The sequence below is a fragment of the Melopsittacus undulatus genome, chromosome 4 (assembly GCF_012275295.1).
Source record: "Melopsittacus undulatus isolate bMelUnd1 chromosome 4, bMelUnd1.mat.Z, whole genome shotgun sequence".
Taxonomy (NCBI): Eukaryota; Metazoa; Chordata; class Aves; order Psittaciformes; family Psittaculidae; genus Melopsittacus; species Melopsittacus undulatus.
Genome location: NC_047530.1, coordinates 99,316,834 through 99,337,772, shown reverse-complemented (window position 1 = coordinate 99,337,772; position 20,939 = coordinate 99,316,834). Strand labels below are relative to the sequence as shown.

Sequence of the window (20,939 nt, the reverse complement as noted above, 5' to 3'; positions counted from 1 at the left end):
AGAAAAAAATTTATTTTCACAGCTAAAGCTGTTCAATGAATAAGATACAGCAGAAAAGTGATGTACAATTGTATGTGTGCTCCCTACTAGATATACAGGTTTTAAGTAAATTAATTATGGCCTGAGTCCTTGTAAACTATCCTTCCTGGAAGTATCAATAAGCTCATTCTAAAATACCTACTTCACATGCCGACCTTCTCAGCAAATTATTTCTTTTGCAGCCACAGATTCCGAAATCTCACCTTAGTTGTGCTAATGTAATTAAAATCTGAGTCCTGCTGCTACAAATAAGCATTAAGAACTCTCTCCACATACCAAAATGAACAAACTTCAAAATTGTAGATTCAAACTCCTGACCAAATGACTCAGTGTAGCTCAATTTTATACTGACAATTTCCTAAAAGTCACACCCATGATTTATAAATTAGTTTTGAAGCTGTACAGTTATCCCAATAGTGACAACCCAAAAAAAATGTGATGGACAAATGATCTTTGAATGAAGAAAAAGGAACTTTTTACTTTCGTACAATTTACTTTTGAAGTAAGTAAAAGTATTTCAAAAAGAAATAATACCTACCCACAGATTGTTTTCATAGTAGAAAGCATCTAGGAGCTTAACAATATTAGGATGATCACAGGATGCTAATATGTCAATCTCAACCATGTAATCTTCAAGTTCTTCTTCTGATTTAGTATCAATCACCTTCGCAGCAGCCAGAACTTTCGTTTCTTTGTTCTGAGCCTACAAAAGTCACAGCAAATGTACACGTGTGAATTTCACCAGATAAATGTCAGCAGGAACAAAACAAAAAAAACAACAAACCCCCCTCTCTGGATAGTTCTGTACTGCTTTCCTGCCTTTAGTTTGATTATCCACAAAAAGAGGAGACCTGCATATTAAAGACTAGATAAAGTCTAGCAGAAAACAGGTTTAGTAATTTATCTCATGGTCAAGAAACAGTGAGAGCCAGGAATATAAAACTAATTCTCATCACATTCCTCAAACCATCATGCAGTTAATAGCTGAGGGTTGTTACTATTTTGTACTCCTGAGATAAAAGTTTTGTGCTGCTCCTCAAAAAACTACCTATTAACACTTGGCAAGAGCAGGAAGTATCTATCCTACCACCCTCTCTCTCATTTCTGAGTGCACATTCTTGCCCTTCTGAGGATCCCCACGCTGGGGCAGCACAGCTGCTCCGAAAGCCACAGAGAAAAGCAGCTCCTCTACCAGTAATCAGCAGGTTAGGCTCTTCTTCAGCCAGGGGCTGTATTCAAGCTCCCACATTACAAAGCTGCCAAGCCATCATTCATTTGTCTGGGCATTTTGCTCTCTTTGCTTCAGAAGCCTAGAAGGACTTCCACGGATGGTTACTCATTGAAGTTAGCCACACTGAAAATGCTGCCAGCCTCTATTACTCCACACATTAGGACCTGGGACAACTAGAACTTGTGTAGTGATAAATTCAATGGGAGAGTAAGTAAGAAGCAGGAGGAAAACAAAACCTTAGGTACCCAAGGGGATAAAAAATCCAAGCCAAACCAAAACAAACCCAGGCATTTTTACTATGCATTTAAATAGTCTTGGCTTTTTTTAAATGTAAAAACATGCAAACAACTAAGGTGACTATTATTTAAATAGCAAAAAGTTCAGAAACCGGTTGCTGCAAAGACTTATTCACAGAATATTGCTGAGACACTAATCCAGCAAAACTAGGCGAGATTATATTTTCCTTTTAAATATGTGGGCCATAGAGCAAATACGAAACACCTAGCCTACATGACTATGTGTACATATACACACAAAATTATACACACTTCCTAACAACTCTACTGCAAGTTATGTTTGAAGGAATACTGTAACAACTTGGAATTACATAAACTTTAAACAAGAAAGTGCATTTTTCTCAAGCCATCATAAAAACATCAGTTTGTCAAAGTCATTCCAGTCTGAAAAGCGGTCACCTTTTGCCTCTGAATTAATGAAGTTTTATGACCAAAGCTGACTTCACCATTTATAAAGACCTCCAAGAAAAGGCCTGGATTTACTTCACCTATCTTTTGACATTCAAATTAAATTCAGTGAGAAGCAGGGACATAGGCTCTCTCCAAAGCAGCAAGAGACAAAAACCTGCAGGGGCAATTCTGACTCCTTATGTGAAGCATCAAAAGGTGGCTCATCCTGTCTCTCTGCTGGGACTGCTGGTGCACTGGGGCAAACTTAGTTGAGATGAATCCAGAACAGGACACAGCAAGAATCCCAAACCTGACTTTTGTCACTTAATCTCATTATCAGACTAAAGCCAATGACAGACAGCAAGTAAGAATTCTTCTGAATGACTTCCAAGATCTATACTTTATGACTTGCACAGCCATAAATAATTCTCTCAGTGTGGCAGAAGAGAATAAAATCTTTTAAGATAAATAGTTACGATAACATTCAGTAATGCAGCAGTAACAGCAAAACACATTTATAAGCATAGTCCTGGCCGATTCATCATACACTGAGGGTAAATGTTTTCTGTAACATTCATTTTTATCTCAATATTCTTTCCAAAATAAAAAAAAACACCCATCTTCCCAACCTCAATATTTGCCCTCTCATTTTTAACAACAGAGATACCAGATCCGTATAACATTATTGTTTGAAAACAAACTGCTGAGTTGTCCAACACATGTTCTAATAATAAAAACACACATTCTAATAATAAAACATTCTAATCCAACACACATTCTAATAACAAAAAAGTCTGCTTCACAACACGAACTTAAATTGTTTTGGTTTCATGCCTTATGGCAAGAATGAAAGACCAACCTTCCTACTCCAGAGCTGCACTACAAATTAAACATGAAAGGTAAAACACATGTCTGGTTCCACAAGAGAATTAGACTTGGTAGCTTTACATGTACAGAAAATGACTGTTAAAATACCTTTCTAGACAATTCAAATATTAAGTGTAAAGTCACATTTTTACAGCCACACATTCCACTGTACCTTAGAAGGATACTTAGAAGGGAAAAAAATCCGAAATTCATCTTCACACATATTTACATGTAAACTATATAATGGTAGTAATATTTTGTTTAAATAAAACTATTTTTAAAGTATACACCAGGTAACAGTAACAGATATTATTGTTTTTCAAATTCAGTTTCACCTTCTGAGAGAAAGAAGCCTTGGTAAATTACATCCTAGGCAGTTTGTTGTATTTACAGCATATTTTGTTTTTTCTATTGACAGAGTACTTTCTATCTTGATTTTTCCCAGATCCTTTTGCTTGAAGTAACTAGAAATCTGCTTTGAGTAAGCTTCTTTTATTTTCTCATTGTGGTAGCTCTATTAAAACACTTCATTTACAAACCAGAAGTGATTACAGAGTCGGTATGATTATCTTTATGGGTATCTTAACAATTATAAACAAAACAAATGTTTGTCTTTGTTCCAAGTTGAGATAGTAAAATTTCGTAGGTCTAGATCCAGACTTTTTTTTAACATCTTAAAAGAAAAAAGTTTTGTAAGTAGCATATTTCCACTGGGTATTTCTGCGGCCTGACCAAACATTTTAAGCATACATCAAATTACACCTGAAAATAATAATAACAAAGAATCTTTATCTATTTTAAACATGATTTCTAAAGTTCTTTTTGTACAAGATATTACTCATCTTCACCCCACAGTGGACTCTAATAAATACTATCTATGCAGATTACTGTAAGAAGTATGTAAGACATATGTAAGAATTGTGCAGGAAAGGTTTCTTACTGTTCATGCACAAGATTTATGTAGCACTATATCATATGGGAAAAAACAACAACAAAACCCTCTGGATTAAGAAGAACTAAAAGCATTTACAGCTTTTTGTGGGCATGTTTGTTTTTTCTAGACTTTGGCTGAAATTCTTCTTCTGCCACATAACATTCTGCAAAGGTCAGAGCAGAAGCAACAATGACTGTGTAGATGCAGTCTTGATTTGCATAGACTCATTTTGCATTGGGGTGCATGAACATATAAAGACAAATAATAACTTAGCCTACTCAGAGGTTCTGCTCTTCAAAATATGTCCTGTATCAGCAACCCAGGGGTTTTTCTATATTTTAGCTTTCAACTACCAATTCAAGTTATGCCAAATGCCTTGCTTAAATACATTTGATTCTGCTTCCGTAACATGTCATTTAAGCTTCAGTCCTAAACTAAGAAATCCAAACTGGCATCTTCAATGTTCAATCCTGCCTTATGCATAAACAGGAAAGAAAGGGGGACTAAGCTTTTCCTTCTTTGCATTAACAAAATTTGATCTTTTAAAAAGATTTATACATAGCTGCTGAAAACTGAATTGCAGTAACTCATTCCCCCAAGACCTGACTAATGGAATATGACATATATTATTAGCTTTTATATACAACAACAAATACGGTAATCCTTCCACCAAAACGTCTATTTGTATTATATATTTAAGGTTACTGCGCAAATGTTAACTTACAGATAGATAGTATGCACAAGTAAATAGCAAACTATACGTTACAGCATGGTTCTAGCAATGGATGGCACAGTCTCATTACTAGAAAACACACAGATACTCTTATTCTCTCAAGATATGTTAGAAAGATGGACTGCTGTTTTGCATAGAATAATATGATCTTGTAAATTAGAACTTGCAAATTGCTTTTCCTGTGAACCTAAATCCCTCACACTAAAATGGCAAATATCATGCACAAAACCACAACAATTTGAAAATGTATCAGTACAAGAAAGAAGAATAACCATCCTACACAACACTAGGATCCGTGAGCATGTGAAATTAGCAACTCCTCCCTATCAATGCTGGGGTTTAATACAGTATCATATAACCACATACAAGTTCCAGAGCCAGAAGCTTTGTGAAGAGGCTGACAGCAGAATATTAAAAGGCAGGTTTACTGTCTGGGCATTCAGCCAAGAAGCTGCATATTCCCAGCCATGGGCAGGCAAGGAGAGCAGAGCCACTGCTCCAGAGTAATAGTATTACAGCTCAGAGATAACTCGTAGTCTTTAGATGACCAATATGAATTTTCAGCCTAGGTTGTGAGGAGCCGTTTTAGTTTCCTATCACCAGCAAACATTTCCTTCCCAACCGTGCAGCATGTAGACACCTAAAAATTAACCACCATTTACAACTGAGCAGAGTTAAGTGCTTCCTCCATCTATTGTTCAGCCAACTGGAAACAAAGCTGAGATAGGAGGTAGAAAATTGCTCTTCACCTTTCCTGCTGAAGCCTGATCTCTTTTGAGATCTTACGTAACCACATGGCATGTTCTGCAGGCAGCAAAACAAATCAATTAAGTAGCTCTTCCTTTCTGACTCACTCTTCTCAACTAAACTGCACTTATAATCATAGACCATCAAAAAGTGAAAAATACGCACATCCCTTCTCAACAAACAATGTTTTTGCAGGTAAAAAGCTGAACTTTGTGTAAACCTGTGACTGTCAGATCTAGATCCGTATACTTTCTGATGATGTGTGAGTAATCAGTACTGAAAAGGCAAAGGCAAAAGCTGCTTCTCAGAGCTGTCAAAAAGCAGTGGATCTCACGTTTTCATAAACATATGAAACAAGGAAAAAAAAACCAGACAAATTTCAGATTTTGACAGCCTGATCTAATGAATCTGTAAGTACTAGTATGACCTACTGGAAAAAGTAAACTGCACTTGGCTTTGTGTAAGTTTACTATACCATATTTAACATTGGTCTGTGCATTTTGAAGCTAAAAAAACCCCAAGCCCCCAAAAACCAAACCTGCATGATTGTCCAGTATCAAGTATACAAACTTCTTTTCAAAACACAGGAAGGTGTTCTTTAATAGTGACTTTCAGAAAAAAAGAATCTCATTAATCCAATAAATGAAAGCACGAATTCTAACACTGATTGTTGATGAATGTAATTAAAAGTATGAATTCAAAAGCAAACAGCAACCTCTGCAACATTAAGCCATGACTTTTATAATAAATCACATTAGGTCAGTGAAGGAGATAAAACCTCCACAGACCTCTGGAAATTACAATGAGCCAGTCACTTAACAGAAGCAATGCACCAGTCCTACCTACACAATGCTTGAAAATGTGGTAGTAATAAAAAAAACTATAGAGAATTTAGTTTTTTTAATTATAGATATGGTTGGTCCATGAAATTAAAAACCGACTAACTTCAGTTATACCTGCTAAAACTTGTTGAAATGACTGTTACAAAAGAACTATTCAAAAGATAATGACAGGAGAGTATTTACCAAAGATGATACATGCTTAAAATACAGCTATCAGCCAGAAATCTTCCTGTCTGAACAATGTATCATAACTACCTATTATACAGTTTCTTCTACTCAAGAAACATTTAATGCTTGGAAAACAATATTGAAACAGAAATGTAGATAAAAAGTGCCTCTACTTTCTACAAGCAAATACTAGTAAAGTGGAGCCCGGGGTTCAACTCATACTACTGAAACAGGTCTTTATGATACTGTGGTCTGGTGCTGCCTCTGTAGCTATACTAGTTTTGGAGCAGTTTCCATGACAATTTCACTCTTTTAACATTATCCTTGTACTTCATACGTATTGTGGTTCTTCTGTTTCCTCCACAGTTGGTTTGCGAGGATTCCAGAAGTTATTCTGGGGAGTGGTAGGGAATAAAATTTTCATGTTTCACTTCATTATTCCCTTCATTTATTTTCGTTACTGCTGTGGTATTCTGTAAACCAGCTAACCACAGTTCCCATCCCGATTCATGTATTGTGTCAGGAACATTTATATACATATTTGAAAAGTACCAGGGCTGAGCTGGCCAGTATATGCAAAGTAACTGAAACAGTCCTTCAGAGGAAACTTAGCAGAGGATATTATATCAGATTTCAGCATCTTTGTTCTAATTTAAGCAAATCCATTAAAAAATGGAACAAAAAATAAGACCAGAAGATTGCTAAATGCTGGCAAGAAAATATCCAAAATATGCCATGTGGTTTTATAACAACACATTGTTTTCCTTTCTCCTGTTGTGTGATAGCTCACATACAAGCAAAAGAGAAAAACAGATGATAATATAGGGGAAACATTTGTAACTAAAGCAGTAAGTGGTGTTAGAGGTGGAAGACCAAAGGACTGGCAATTTTTTTTCCCCAAGTTCAGTTATAACTGTAAATACCACTTGCAAAAGCAGCATTAAAATACACCATTCTGCATTACAATTAACTCCTATACTTGCAAAGGGGGAGGTGTGACAAATTAAGATTTATCCCTGCAGTACTAAGCTGCTTTGCCAGTATCTTTCATCTGCAGAGGACACTAACAGTTGCTGGCAGAGGTTTTCTCCTTTTCGTGCAGCATCAGACAATGTCAGCACCAAACTGACTTGCGACTTCCCAGGAGAGATAGTAGCCCAGTGTATCCTCATCTTGGATTACAGATACCCTGCAGTTATTTATTCAGTATTGTGCCATTAGAAAAAACACGATGTTTACTACTTCTTCATTTACAAATTTATTTTGGTCACTTCATCTTAAAGTTTTTATTCCAGCAATAAACACACCTTTATTCCAGATGATGTAAACTAATGCTTCCAAGAAACAATGATATCAAGAAATAATTTTTAACCAATTGCTAATTCTAGCTGTTCGCTACAACTGCTTTTAATACAACCAACAAGTGAGAATTGAAGCTCTCCAAAACACCTTTTTCTTCCCTTTTCCTGAAAATTACCATGCTGCCAGGTTGAAAATCGAGAATTCTATTTGTTCTTGATAACTTTACGATTTGTGTAAATACAGGACTTAAGAACCCTCTGATTCCTTTACTTGAGAGGATTTTATGTTATAATCTAGCTTCTAGTTATTTAATATCTCAAAGAAAGCTTTATTTCACTTGAGATCTAAGAGCCAGTGCTACTCCTGCTAACATCTTTCCCTAGGGAGACATTTGGAGTTGTAAAAGCTAACTCTATTTTTTTCTGCAGATATACCACAAAGTGCTTTAGCTTCCTGTCATTTTGCTTAGTAGAACTTTATAGTGTACATTCACAGATGTACACAGATCAAACTAGATTTTTTTACTGTTTCTTAATAAATTAGCTAGGTCAACCCAGAGTTCCTCCTTATTCTGCTCCTTGGAGTTAGGTTACAAAACAAAACTGGGATGTGCTCTGCCCAGAGCCTTTACCCAGCTCAGCTGTAAGATGGCTACAGCTGTTTGCTGAGCCAGCACAGCTATTCATATATAACAAAAGAACGACAACAAAGACGTGCATCTGACTTGAGCATAGAAAATTCTGCCTTTCCCAACTGGAAATGAGCAAGTCAACAAAATAACAAACAAACAAAAATGACAACTACTTTGAAGTTCAAGAACCCTTCAACAAAGGCCTTCTGACATGTTACTAGGGAAACTACATAGTCATAGAGATGAAATGTGGCACAGTCATTAAGTTAAAAAAAATCTTGCTGTCAAAAAAGAATAGTATTAAAAGCTCTACATTTCATATAACAGAAGGAAGGGATTAAAGACCTACACTAGGACAACTTATTTATTGTTGAAGATGATGGGATGTAACAGATGTAACTGAAACTGTCATTTAAAGCGTATACATCTCACTAGCTGAAAAATATGGGCAGTTCAAGAAAAGGTTCTGTATAATTTGATACTGCAATGTGAACCACATTCATGACTTGCAATAAGCACAGCTAAGTAGCCAGAGGGAAAAGATTAAATGAGACAAATGGAACAAGATGAAGCATTACCAGCCCATTTCATTCTCTGTCCTGCTAAAATGAACAATAAATAAAATATACTTCATATTTTAAAGGGAAACTATACGACACACAAGCAGTTTAGGATTCAGTATTTTACAAAAAGACACAGTTATAGCAGTGGGAAATGAAACACAACTACATCAATAACATGTTCAAACTGGCAACAGTTCTTGCAAAACTATCAAAGCATATATTCTGTTGCTCCATGCACGTTTTAGTCTCATAAGATGAAACTTCCCCTATTTCTGAAGTAACAAAAAAGGAAGTAGCTTTTGACAGCTTTCATAAAAAAGTTGTCCAACATTGTCCCTGTTTTTTAAGTAAAATCGCTACAGAAAACAGTTAATATTCTTTTTATGGTATTAATATATTTTAAAAAGAATAGGAAATTGAGAATTCTAGTGGGAAGTTACTGCTTCCTCACATACTCATCTTTAAAACAATCTAAAAGAAACCAACTGCAAAGACAGCAACCACCAAAGAAATCAATGCAGTTAAGCCAATGCCTTTCAGCTCTCTTCAACATAAGCTAGTTATTTTCAAGTCAGTTCTATAATGAACTTTATCACAAAATTCACTATGATGTTGTATGCTACTTTACACTTGTGCAGACACTGACTTGCCAGTATTCTTGTGAGTCTTAAGTAATGACCCTAAAGCTACACACCAACTCACGAAAAAAAGTTAAATCTTTCCATATGTGAGTTAGAAAGGTTGCCTCACATACAATTTATAATGACCTAAGCTATTTTTGTGCTGCAAGTATGACATCTCAAGAGATGGGAAAGCACCATCTGAATAAACATTTGGTATCCCTTGAAAACTGGCTACTCAAGTGCCACAGAAATAGCATCTTGGGTTCTGGAAGTAAACTTCATTTGTATTCAGCACAGTAGTGGAACATGTTGCTTCTGATGCTGCCTTTCACATTAACTGTTTGGTTTGTAGGGGTTGCATGCTGCTGATGATAACCTTTTTCATATTATGATAGAGTTTTGCACTTGCTGTTTGCCATTTTACTGCAATTCATTCAGAATTTACCAAATATGCTAGTGACAAATACAAATGATCAAAGGAATGGCTGCATTACTTGATAAAATTATTAACACTTAATCATGATAAATACTTTGACTGTCTTTCCAGAGCTTGATGCACACAATATGCAAAGGGAGAATGGTTGCTTTACTCATACTTTTGCAGCTTAACAAATGAGCTTCTATCAGTAAGAGATCTTCATGCAATGTAGGAACAATGTTCTTCCAACGTAACTGCTGAGTATCATAATAGTGTTAAACAGTTAAACAAACAAGATGTTCAAGAGGAAGTGCTGTTCTTGTCTCTTAATAGTGTGGCAATGTTACTTTTCATGGAATTATGAAAGCTTTATTTTGCCCGTGTCCCCAAGAAGTGACAGCAATGAGCCTGCACCAGCACAGCTGTTAAAAATGAAGTAGTTTTCTCTTTGACAAGATTTCCCCCTTTCTCCTACTCCTCCTTTTCTGTCATGCTTAATTTTTTTTTATTCTTTTATTAGGCTGAAGGCTTTTTGAAGCAAAGGGCTATCTTTTGTTGTGTATTTATACAGGGAGAGGAAATGCAGAATTCCATTCCTTTGGGAAAATTATCTAGGCCATTTCTTACTTCAAAACACTGCTTGCTCAAATCCAGTTTCCGTACTTTCCTCATATAGGTAAATTTGGTGCCAAATAAGAAGTCCTGTAACTTTTTCATTCTTTTCTAGCAGTTATGTGTCATGCCTAAAGTATAAAAAAGAACTACCACCTGGAACAAAACTGAGAACAAGCTTTTAGTGTATTTCCAGTTAAAGATACGTATATATACGTGGTGGCCTATATATGTGGCCTGGGCTAATGGTTAGACTTGATGATCTTGAAGGTCTTTTCCAACCTAGTTGATTCTATGTTTCCACATAAAAATTCTTCTAGCATGGGTGCCATTGATGCAAAGGGACAGAACTACTAGCTGATAACACCAGCAGCACCATTTAGCAAAACTGCCTTTTATCAGTACTGTTGCTAAAGGTAGATGATTTATACAACAAAGTATGTCTATTTTTCCCTTTGTCCTTACAAAACCACATTCCTCTGACATACCTTAACAACTTCAGAATATTGATATGCCACCCTGATGTTTCCCTTTTATAGCTATTTAAGCCAATGCTGACATTGTCTTGTCATTTTACTCTTATATCAGCATTGCCACTTGTCTGGCCCTCCCGTGAGCTGATCTGGGAAGCCAAGGAGATTACATGTACAATCAGCTTTTGGGTGGCTTAGTTCTTTGAACCAGATCATCGTGGGGTTGGCAGGCACCAGAGCTGTCACAAGGAAGGAGTTGGGAAAGGGAACACACTGCCAGAACTCTGGCTGCACTGACTACCATTGTTAGAAACTGCTGTGGAAAACAGTCATGGTAAAGACCAAGCCACTCATCATTCAAAAGAGCTTCTGTACTTACTAAAGCTATTGAAATGCACCACTTTGAGAAGATGTGTTATTGACTGTTTCACTTAGTATCACAATTCCATACTGATTAAGTGCTTTCCAGAGAATCATAAGAATCTTCTTCACATTGCACTGCCTCAAGGTAAAGTCACATGCTGGGCCACTAATAAAGACACTAAACACTAAGGGATTACAACAGCATCAATAAACATTGAACCACATATACACGGACATTTGTGATCAAGTGGGAGAGTAAACTTTACATACTTGCTTATTTTTCTATTTTACTTTTAAATGTCAGGGGATGTGTTTGTTTTTTATTTAACTGTAACAAGCTAATTTAACAAACAACTTCTAGGGTTGTTGTTAAGCTGACCAGAACATCTAAGTTTGCTACTAAAAGATAGCTTAAAGTTGTTGCTATATCCAAAAGGAGAGGAAGCATTTTCAGGTACCCCAGTTATAATGTAAATCAATAAAAAACATTTGACATTATTCTTGTTTATATGATGATCCTGAAGCTTTCAGACTTCCCATCCAGAGAGATAAAAAATAGCAGAGTACTTCCTTCTTCCAGGTTACTTATAAACTTGGCTACTGTACTCATTTCACTACTAGTAAAAACTACTTGGAAAGGGTGAAAGAACAAAACCAAGCTTGGCTTAACTTCAAGAGTACCAATTTCTCAACATTACTGGAATGCTTTCAGTTTGCTTGGGGGATAATCCCTCTTCAAACTCTTCTAACTGTATTTCCTAGCAATGATCACAGTTTTCACAGTGCAATGCAGTTGCACAGTGGTTCTGACCCATGACTATCAAGTACCACAAACCAGAAAACTTGCCTGAATGGTGAACTGAAAGATCTGTGGCATCCACAGAAGTTGAGCAAGTAAGAGAATGAGAGAAGGGCAAATAAAATCACTAAAGAGTCAAGCAGTTGTCTTAAAAAAGCAGACTAAAAAGGCTGGGCTTCTTCAATTCAAACAGGAAAAGCTGAAGGTGGGGCAGGAACATGACTGAACTTTACAAAATGAAAAAGGGAGCATATGAATTGAGTAAAGCCTGCCTGAGACAAAGGCTGTGAAGGAGATGAGGGTTTACTGCAACATGCTAATTCTTGCTGAAGGACTCAGCTGACATTACTCCATTAAGGTTTTCCTGCCTTCTGATTACAAATTATTAACTCTTTTCCTGGTAAAGTACTGCTTAGAAATAAAAGTGAAAAGTCATACTCTATAATGAAAATTTAGACATGTACTAGAGAAAAGCTTTGATTTCACAGCGCAAATGTGTGTCAAAGGAACCATTACCTGCAAGATAAAGAATAAATTCCATTGCAGAAGGTCTTGCCAAGTTATACTGTATCATTAACAAGTTTACAGTAACTTCCCTCAGAATACTGTTGTCTGAAACATGGTTACAACTAAATATTCCTAGAGACAAAACCTAGCTCCTTAAAGTCCTTCTTAAACAAGAAAGTCCCAGAAAGATCTAAACTGCTGCTCAATGAGATATGAATAAAGTCAGTTTTCTCCAGTTCATTATCAAGCTAGATGGATACCAAAACGATTCTGCCTTAGCATTGGGATTCATCATTGCTTTCATACTAGGTAAAATTATTTTGATGTAGGCACAACCAAAGTTATAGAATAATGGCTCTCCCCAAACCTTCAGACTGTACAGTTGCCCTTCCACTCTGCTCACCCTCTCATTTTGAGAAAGTACACTAATGCAACTTCAGAAAAAATACTTTCTGAAAATAATAAAGTCCTTTTATTTGTTATGGCCTCCTTCAGTTTCAGGTTCTTCTGAAACAACAACCAACAGATTAATTTTTAAGACTGACACCTTAAGGTAACAGTCACACAGTTCTCTGTAATGAGAAGAGATTTAGCAGATTTTAAATTCTAATCAATAAATTGATTTGGCTGTTGTAGCACAATCTTATTTTTTTTCCACTTACATATTCTTCTCCGTAGAAAAATCGGTAAAAAGTAAAAATCATATGACAGAATAGCATGCTTCAGGTAATTAGAACCTTCTTAAAGCCAGATTTTGCGTGGAACGTGATTCAAACATGAATCTATGCTTGAGCAATTTCTTCCTCTAGGCTATAGGTAATTAACTAAATAGAAGATGGCTCCAAAATATAAACATGGCTATGTAAAGGGGAAAATGTTTGTGTCTTCCTCTTAGCTTCCAAATCATCACTCATGCTTAGCTGTTTTACATTAACCTCTCTATATAAACACACGCAGCCTTACAGAATACTGCAAACCACTCTTAATCCAGAAGAGTGAAAATAAACAAGAAAAATCTGTAACTTCTAATATTGTAACTTGCTTTTACATATATTTAGAATTGCTGTAAGAGACATTATATCTTCCTGAAAATCAAACGTGATACTTCAAGGAGGTACATTAAATATACAAAGAATCTCCCATTACTATTTCATTGTGGATTTTTCACTTTAGTTAAATCTGCTGCTTCACGTACTTCAGTTGGTTTATATCATGAATGTAGAGCATATTCCACTGAAAATTTGAAATGCCAATGGAAAGTTAACATTTACATTAAAGCCTTCATTTTTGTTGAAGTATGAAATAGCCAAGCACTTTTTATTGAATATTACTTAGCCAGTTTTTATTGCCTGACACCCTTCAAACATATTCTGCAAAACTAGGTCTTCTTTCTCTCAAAAAAAGATTTATTCCTGTCTCTGAGTGGAAAAAAATGTGTTTCCACCTAACATATTTGAGACATATTTGGCAGTGGAAATGTCTTTCAAGCATTCCATACTGTTACAAAGCCATTATAAGTGAATTATAGGGATTGACAATATGTATTTTACATGGGTTTGGACAATAATTATAAAACATCATTCATTTTTTTTACTGTTATTCATTCAGTCTGCTTTGTTTCGTAACTTCAAATTTCTTGGCTTTTCTGTCACTAAATGTTGACAACTGGAACAATCCAAACAGTGTCAAATGAAAAGACAGAATAAGCATTGTATTTGAGTAATCTGGAAACTACAGGGAAGTAAGACAATGGGCAAAAGAGGTAAGGCAACATGAATTTGTCAATTCCATGTATAATCTGAATGTAATTAAAGATTATTGGGGAGCACAAGGAAGCAAAGACCAAGGTAGTATTCATAAATCACAATTCAGGCGAGGGTCTCAAGGAATGCACTTAAGATCTCAAACCAGATTGTTTAATTACATGATGCTTCTTTTACACAGACACTACTGTCATTGAAGGAGAATGATGTTTATACCTCACGAGATTCCCAAAAGGTGGGTCATGGCCCATGGAAAATGTAAGGCTCATTCATAACTGCTTTCAATTAAAAACCTACCAAACTGGGAACTGTGGCATCTGCAAATACAAACGAAAAATGATTTCTTCAATGTTGTTTATGGGGTGGTCAAAACGAGAATTTGAGACACCACCAAAAGAAACTTGTGATGCACTACTCTGCAACAATAGCATGTATTACTGCTTGAAGGATTGTATTACTGGAGGACTACTGCCTTGCCAAATATTAAGCTCAAAAAGTTTAACCAATTTGTCTACAAAACCTGTTAAGAAAAAAAAAAAAGGCAAAACCAAAACAGTAGTACAACTATATGTTTTTAGCTCCTATATCAGAATTACTTAACATAATAGACTGCATCTTAGATATGAAGAATTATTTCATCAAGTTAGAACAGCTTAAAAAAGCTTCACTCTACAATTTATTTGCCATTAAAAAGTCACATTTAGTTTATACCTCAAATCTAAAGTTCTACTCTACAGACTAGAAACTAACAGTCCAAACTCACACCATTAGCTAAGAAATGTGAAATATCAGAAGACATGAAAACAAATAGGTACTTTTATAAACATGGATAAATAAAATCACATGATTTCCTATTTACTTCAGAGTTTAAAACAGTTCATCTAACTGTGCCCACACCTTGGAAAAGATGACTGCTTTACCAAGGAGTGATTATGAGCATTCTATATTTATCCTCCACAAACATGCCCGCATGTTCAATTCTGAATGCAACAAACAATACATTACTCATAAGTATTGTGATGGTGATTTTAAGCCAAGCGACTTAAAATTGTCCAAAAAATGAGACACAAAACGTGCTATACTTCTCCAGAGGACTGCCTTGCTACAGACAAAATGGAAAGCAGCCATTTAAACCAAGAAAATTATCTCAGTTTACCATCTAGACAACTTTCTTGTACTACCTGTTTCCTCAGAAAACTTAGAGTGACAATAGGGTAAATAGCTTTGTGAAGCTTTCCCCTTGACACATTTCCCAGGGTTTAAACCAGTGATACAGCCTTTTCCTTAGCTGGTGTCCTCAACATTCTAAAAATGAAACAATGTGGAAAAAAAAAAGGGTAATACTATAGCGCAACTCACCCAGCTGATCAGGATGACCAAAATCATTTGTCTTCTATGGAGAGTCACACGTCTTTTCACCTAGATCATGCCCAACAGCCCTAAACCACTCAGGCTACTCTTACAGAAATTTCTGTTCTTAGCAAGCTTTACCTAAAGTTTTAGTTCCATTTACTTAGACTAAATATTTAAAATTGAACATTGCTATCTTAAACATTAGTGTCTTGAGAGTAAATCAACTCTTTTATCTCCTCTATCTACTAATGGCTCTATGGCTAAACAAAACAACATAGCATTTAAGTATTATTAATTCAGATCTCCTGGGGACAACTGCACTACTTTACTGCTCCAGTTTAATCAGAGGTCAACTTATACAGTCAATTATGAATGAAAATAGATTAGAACAAAGTGTATTTAGTATACCAAACAATTTTAATCAAAATTGCCAGAAGTTCTGCACTGATTCATTCTTATCTATTAAAATTTAATTTAGGACACTTTCACCTGCTTTGGCTTCCAGGTCTGGGCTATGGCAGAGTCATAAAACTTCAGTATTTGACTTAATTGAAAATTTTCAAACATGAACTTATCTTCCAACTAGCACTAAACAAAGGATTTCAAATGAACTCCAGCAATATCCTTCCACAGGAAACTATCTTATCTTATAGGAATGATTATGAGTTTCAACAGCTCTAACACTCTTCCAAAGAATTAGTGGAGCTAATGATACCAGGTAAGTAAAAAGATAATGAGCAGAGAAAAAATAGCTTATCAGTGCTTCAGCTTAGATATTAAGCAGTCAAAATCTACTCCTATGAGTGTTAAGTTACAGCTATAGAAGAAATCCACCCTAGCAACCATCATGAGACATTAGTATCATTAAGATAACTCAACTTGTGATATCCAGCTGGAGGGATTATTTAAAACAGTGTGCTGTGAGGTCATAAAAACTACAAATTATGAACGCTGTTTTCAGGTCAGACTCATTAAGTATTTTCTAGGATTAGAAAATAAGTTATGATGTTAGTGGTACACAAAAAGTACTTGTAAGTACCACCGATTGTCAGTCCATATTCTGGCATGTAAAGAAGTGAAGGACACATGATTAAATTATGTAATTGGTCCAGTCTCATGAAATCAGTATTCAAAAAAATCAGTTGTTTCTACCTTCTGTAGAAGACATGATGGCAAAACCAGGCTCTCCTGTAAGTCACATAGGTACATTATAGGTAGGATTGTTTTAAAAGTAGAAATAAAGGCCTAACTTATATGAAGCAAAATCATTAGTCTACTGGACTTGAAGAAACACTAATATCAAAAGTCCACTATCATTAGCCAGAGATTGATTTATAGTGGCCACTACTATGAATATAAGCATATATGAATACTTAATGTACTTATAGTTTTCAGAAGATAATGCATTTGGGTAATGTTGTTCACCATGATTATGGCTATCAGCTTCCACAACATCTTTTTTCTAAACCTAAGGAGAAAGCAGACCAGGCTTTTTAACCAAGCACCAGTTAATCACTGAGAGCTGGAAAATTTGTCTTAGTAACTTTATCCAAATTCCCATGAGAATCTTGTCTATATGATGCTTCCAAAATCTTAGCAGGTAATAAATGGGATATTATAAATGGGCAGAATATTCCAATTCAAATTAACAAGCATGAATGCAACTCAAAACCAGACAAGTATAAGGGATTCCTGAATGGTAATTTGTTGATTTGTATTAAACTGCATATATACTATATATTCCCTCTCTATACACATACCCTATATAGATACCTTACATAAGATACTGCAACGTATATCCTGCCATTCTGCTCTGGTAGAAAACTTAAAATGAGTGTGTGTATACATATATATATATATACACAGATGGTACCTCTCACTTATTTCTTTGAAAAGTATCTTCTAGTGAAGGGGTCAGAGATGACACCAGCCAGACACTAGGAAAATGCCTTTCTGCAATTTAAGTACTTTGAGTATGAAAAAGGCTGAGAAAATTTACTGAAATACAGTCCTGGCACTTCAAGAAGTTAACTTAGGATGGTATCTGCTTTTTAATCAGTTATGTGCACCTGTATGATTAAGACTCTCAGACAGGAACTTTAGCAAGAAAGAGCAGCAGAACAGATCAGGCTTTTTAAAGGCCTGCTTTCACACCATCTGGATATTAACTTCTGTGAATTTAGAAAGTAACTTAAAGAGGATGAAAGGCTAACATCTACTTATACTGATTTACCTTAAAGCAATGTTTACTATGTGCACCAAACTGATACTGGATATAATAGGGCAATATATAACACAATAAAATAGTATAATATAATAATGTAACTAATTTATAAAGTAGATTTATTACTATTAACTTAAACACCTCTGATTTTTCAGGGGACTTAACTTGATCAAATCCAGCACAGTTTCAAACTGTCTTTTGGTTTTAATTTTCTTTTACCAAAAAAAAAAAAAAAAAGAAGAATATTTTACAATCTAGCTGTCAAATTTCAGAGTTGAAATCAGCCTCCAATGTTAATACTTTGCTTCCTCAGTGGCTGTCAGAACCCTGGCAGTCCATTCAGTAATTCTAAATAATAAATAATCCATGAAAGGCAATTAAAAGACATTGGAAAAAAAGTCTATCATCAGCAACCTTGAAATTCTCATTACAAGGGCCATCACCTGATACTGAAGTACTGCAAGGGCCTATAAGTTGAAAAAGGATGGAAAACCACACTAGCCAAGAGCAAAAAGAAAACAGCCTAAAAGTGGCCTCTCTGAAGAGGCTGAAAAAGGCTAGCAATGAAAAGTCCTATACAACCATAAGCCTTTGGCATCAGTAGTCTGCTGTTACACAGCTCCTCTGATCACAACAGACTTGCCACAGCAGTTGAAACACTGAAGAGTATTTCTAAACATTACTTAGTGAATACAAATGTATGAATTGTCAGAGCTAAGAAAGCTTTAGGAAACTTAAACAGCTTCAAAGGAAATAAGCTTCTCTGGTAATTTGGCTAAGTTATTAAAAAAATAAGTAAGACCCTTGTAGCTGGTTGAGAGGAAGGGGAATAAATCGCAAGTTTTCAGTACCCTTAAAGACATCTGAATACAAAACTAGTTATCACTAGACACAGTATTTTTTAATGTAAAAACGTTAATCAGGTAGGCTTCATATTACTGACAGGATAATTTAAGAGTTGTGTTTGAGTTTTTATTTTAATATTTGATACTCTGTCCAGAAGAAGAGTTACACAACTAAACCAAATACGTCTCTACAGGAAATCATAGCATGTAACCAATCTAACTTATTTTTTAAGTCCAAAGCATACAAAGCCTTATTTATCTGGCAATTCCATTTGATCATATATCTGTCAAAACTCTGTCACACACTGACTCCAAGGATCTTAAAGGCAAATACAGTTTTGGTAAATCTGACACTATGGTGTTGGGTTTTGTAAACAAACAAAAATCCCACCACAGACGTAAAATTAAACCACCACCCCACTTTACTTAAGCAAATTCTTTACATGTTGACAGTTTTGTTCTAGTTTCTAGCTTAGATTCCAAAATTTGAGAAGGTATTGAATAGCTATCCTTGCAGTGTCTCATCCAAGGAAGATCAACCTACCACACCTTTGCTTTCAAAACAGTTTCTTGCCAAGCATGCTCAGATGCAGGAACACAAGCACAGTTAGTAACTATGTGTAATCCTCCTCCTCAAACTAGATGGAAAAAAAATAAGTGCTGCTGAATACATGCATTGGAGACTTTTTTTTTCCTAGGAATACTAGTCTTTTCTAATTTTCATGAGTTAGAGGTTCAACACGTTTACTAGTGTGACTGTCATTCTGACTATTACACCTTTTAAAATAGGGTTTTAATTAAACAAAATAAATCAATTTAATCAGTTAACACTGTCATTTCACATTCAGAAATAAATCTCGAAGTGAAAAATCACATCCAACTGGAAAAACTCTTATGGCACACAAAGCACATTGAAATGCAAGATTTGCCAGCTGTTTTGCTCAGATATCTTGCTCTACAGACTACGGTTTATACAGACATGCCTGCAGATAAACATGAAGTGAGAAGAGGTTTGAGGATGGGTGATGAAATGCATATGGGGGAGAAAAAGAGCACATTTATTATTGTAACTTTGAGGCTTCCCCAGTCATCTCTAAGGGACAGAGCATTATATTTGCCAAGGAATCAAAACTCCACTATGAAACTTAAAGAACTTTTAATCATCTGCAAGTGCCATTAGAGACAATATTATGTTTTTACAGTCACCAAGCTTTATGATAGAGCAACTTCAGACATATTTCCCTGTCATTTTAATAAAAACAGTATCTTCCAACTAGCATGAGAACCACCATCTAGACTATGTATTACACCAACATTAACTAGATGCTCTTTTAATAGGCCACTGACACAAATTTCTAGGATGAGAAAGCACCCCACCTAGCATTCTGAACTGACTGCAATAACTTTGCTCAAATTTACAAACAGGTAACACCGCACTACAATAAAACCTAAAGTAATTTCTAGCAAAAATAGCACAAGTTTTGAGTTTGCACATTTCATAACCTCTCAAGTGCTGTACTCTAAACAGAAACATTTCTTGACCTAATTAGCTCTCAGAAACACTGTAACTGCTATTCTTTCTCATACTATTTTTTTTTCCAATCTCAAGAACCTGTTCCAGGGTCTCTGTTCATGTCAGTTCCCCAATTCTCTCATGCTTATCCTCCATGACGTTTTTTCCACACTACCCCAAAACCAAATGTGGAGCATTAATACCCTTTTAGGAAGATGAAGAGTAGCTAAAGATTTGCCTGAAAGCTACAGCCTTGTCAAACACTAACAGTGTTATAACTATGTCATTATATTCTACTTTGCTTGATAAATTCTAGATAAGCATCCTTAAAAACACTACTTGTGCCAGTATACTTAGAGATAGAATAATCAAACAACTAAGAGAAGTTACAAGATCCAATACAGGAATGCTACCACGTAAAGCAAGCCAGGAGAACACAACTATTTAATTCAATCCCACATGGAACAGGAGAGGAGAATGCCCATTAAAAGCAACGTGAGCTTGGCCCTATAAACTACTCACGAGGGACAGAAGTCAATTTTCCTGTGCACGGGCTTCCTTCCGTACAGAAACTTTGGAAAATATTAAATAACTATGAACTCCATACCTAAAATAAAGTCTCTGTAATGTTAGAAGCCACGCTACGTACACGAGTCCAAAACCAACAAAACACAGGAGAAGCGAGCGATTCCGCAACGGGCAG

At 35.6% G+C, this 20,939-nt stretch overlaps 1 protein-coding gene across 2 annotated transcripts in view; it reads right to left on the bottom strand.

Annotated features, from left to right (window-relative positions):
• SLK (STE20 like kinase) overlaps positions 1 to 20,939 on the bottom strand; it is a 50,269-nt gene that overhangs the window by 28,456 nt on the left and 874 nt on the right. For both annotated transcript variants that reach the window (XM_005154624.3, XM_031053782.2), the window contains exon 2: positions 578 to 742. In XM_005154624.3, coding sequence (XP_005154681.2) covers positions 578 to 742 — 165 coding nt within the window. The remainder of the gene's footprint in view (positions 1 to 577; positions 743 to 20,939) is intronic.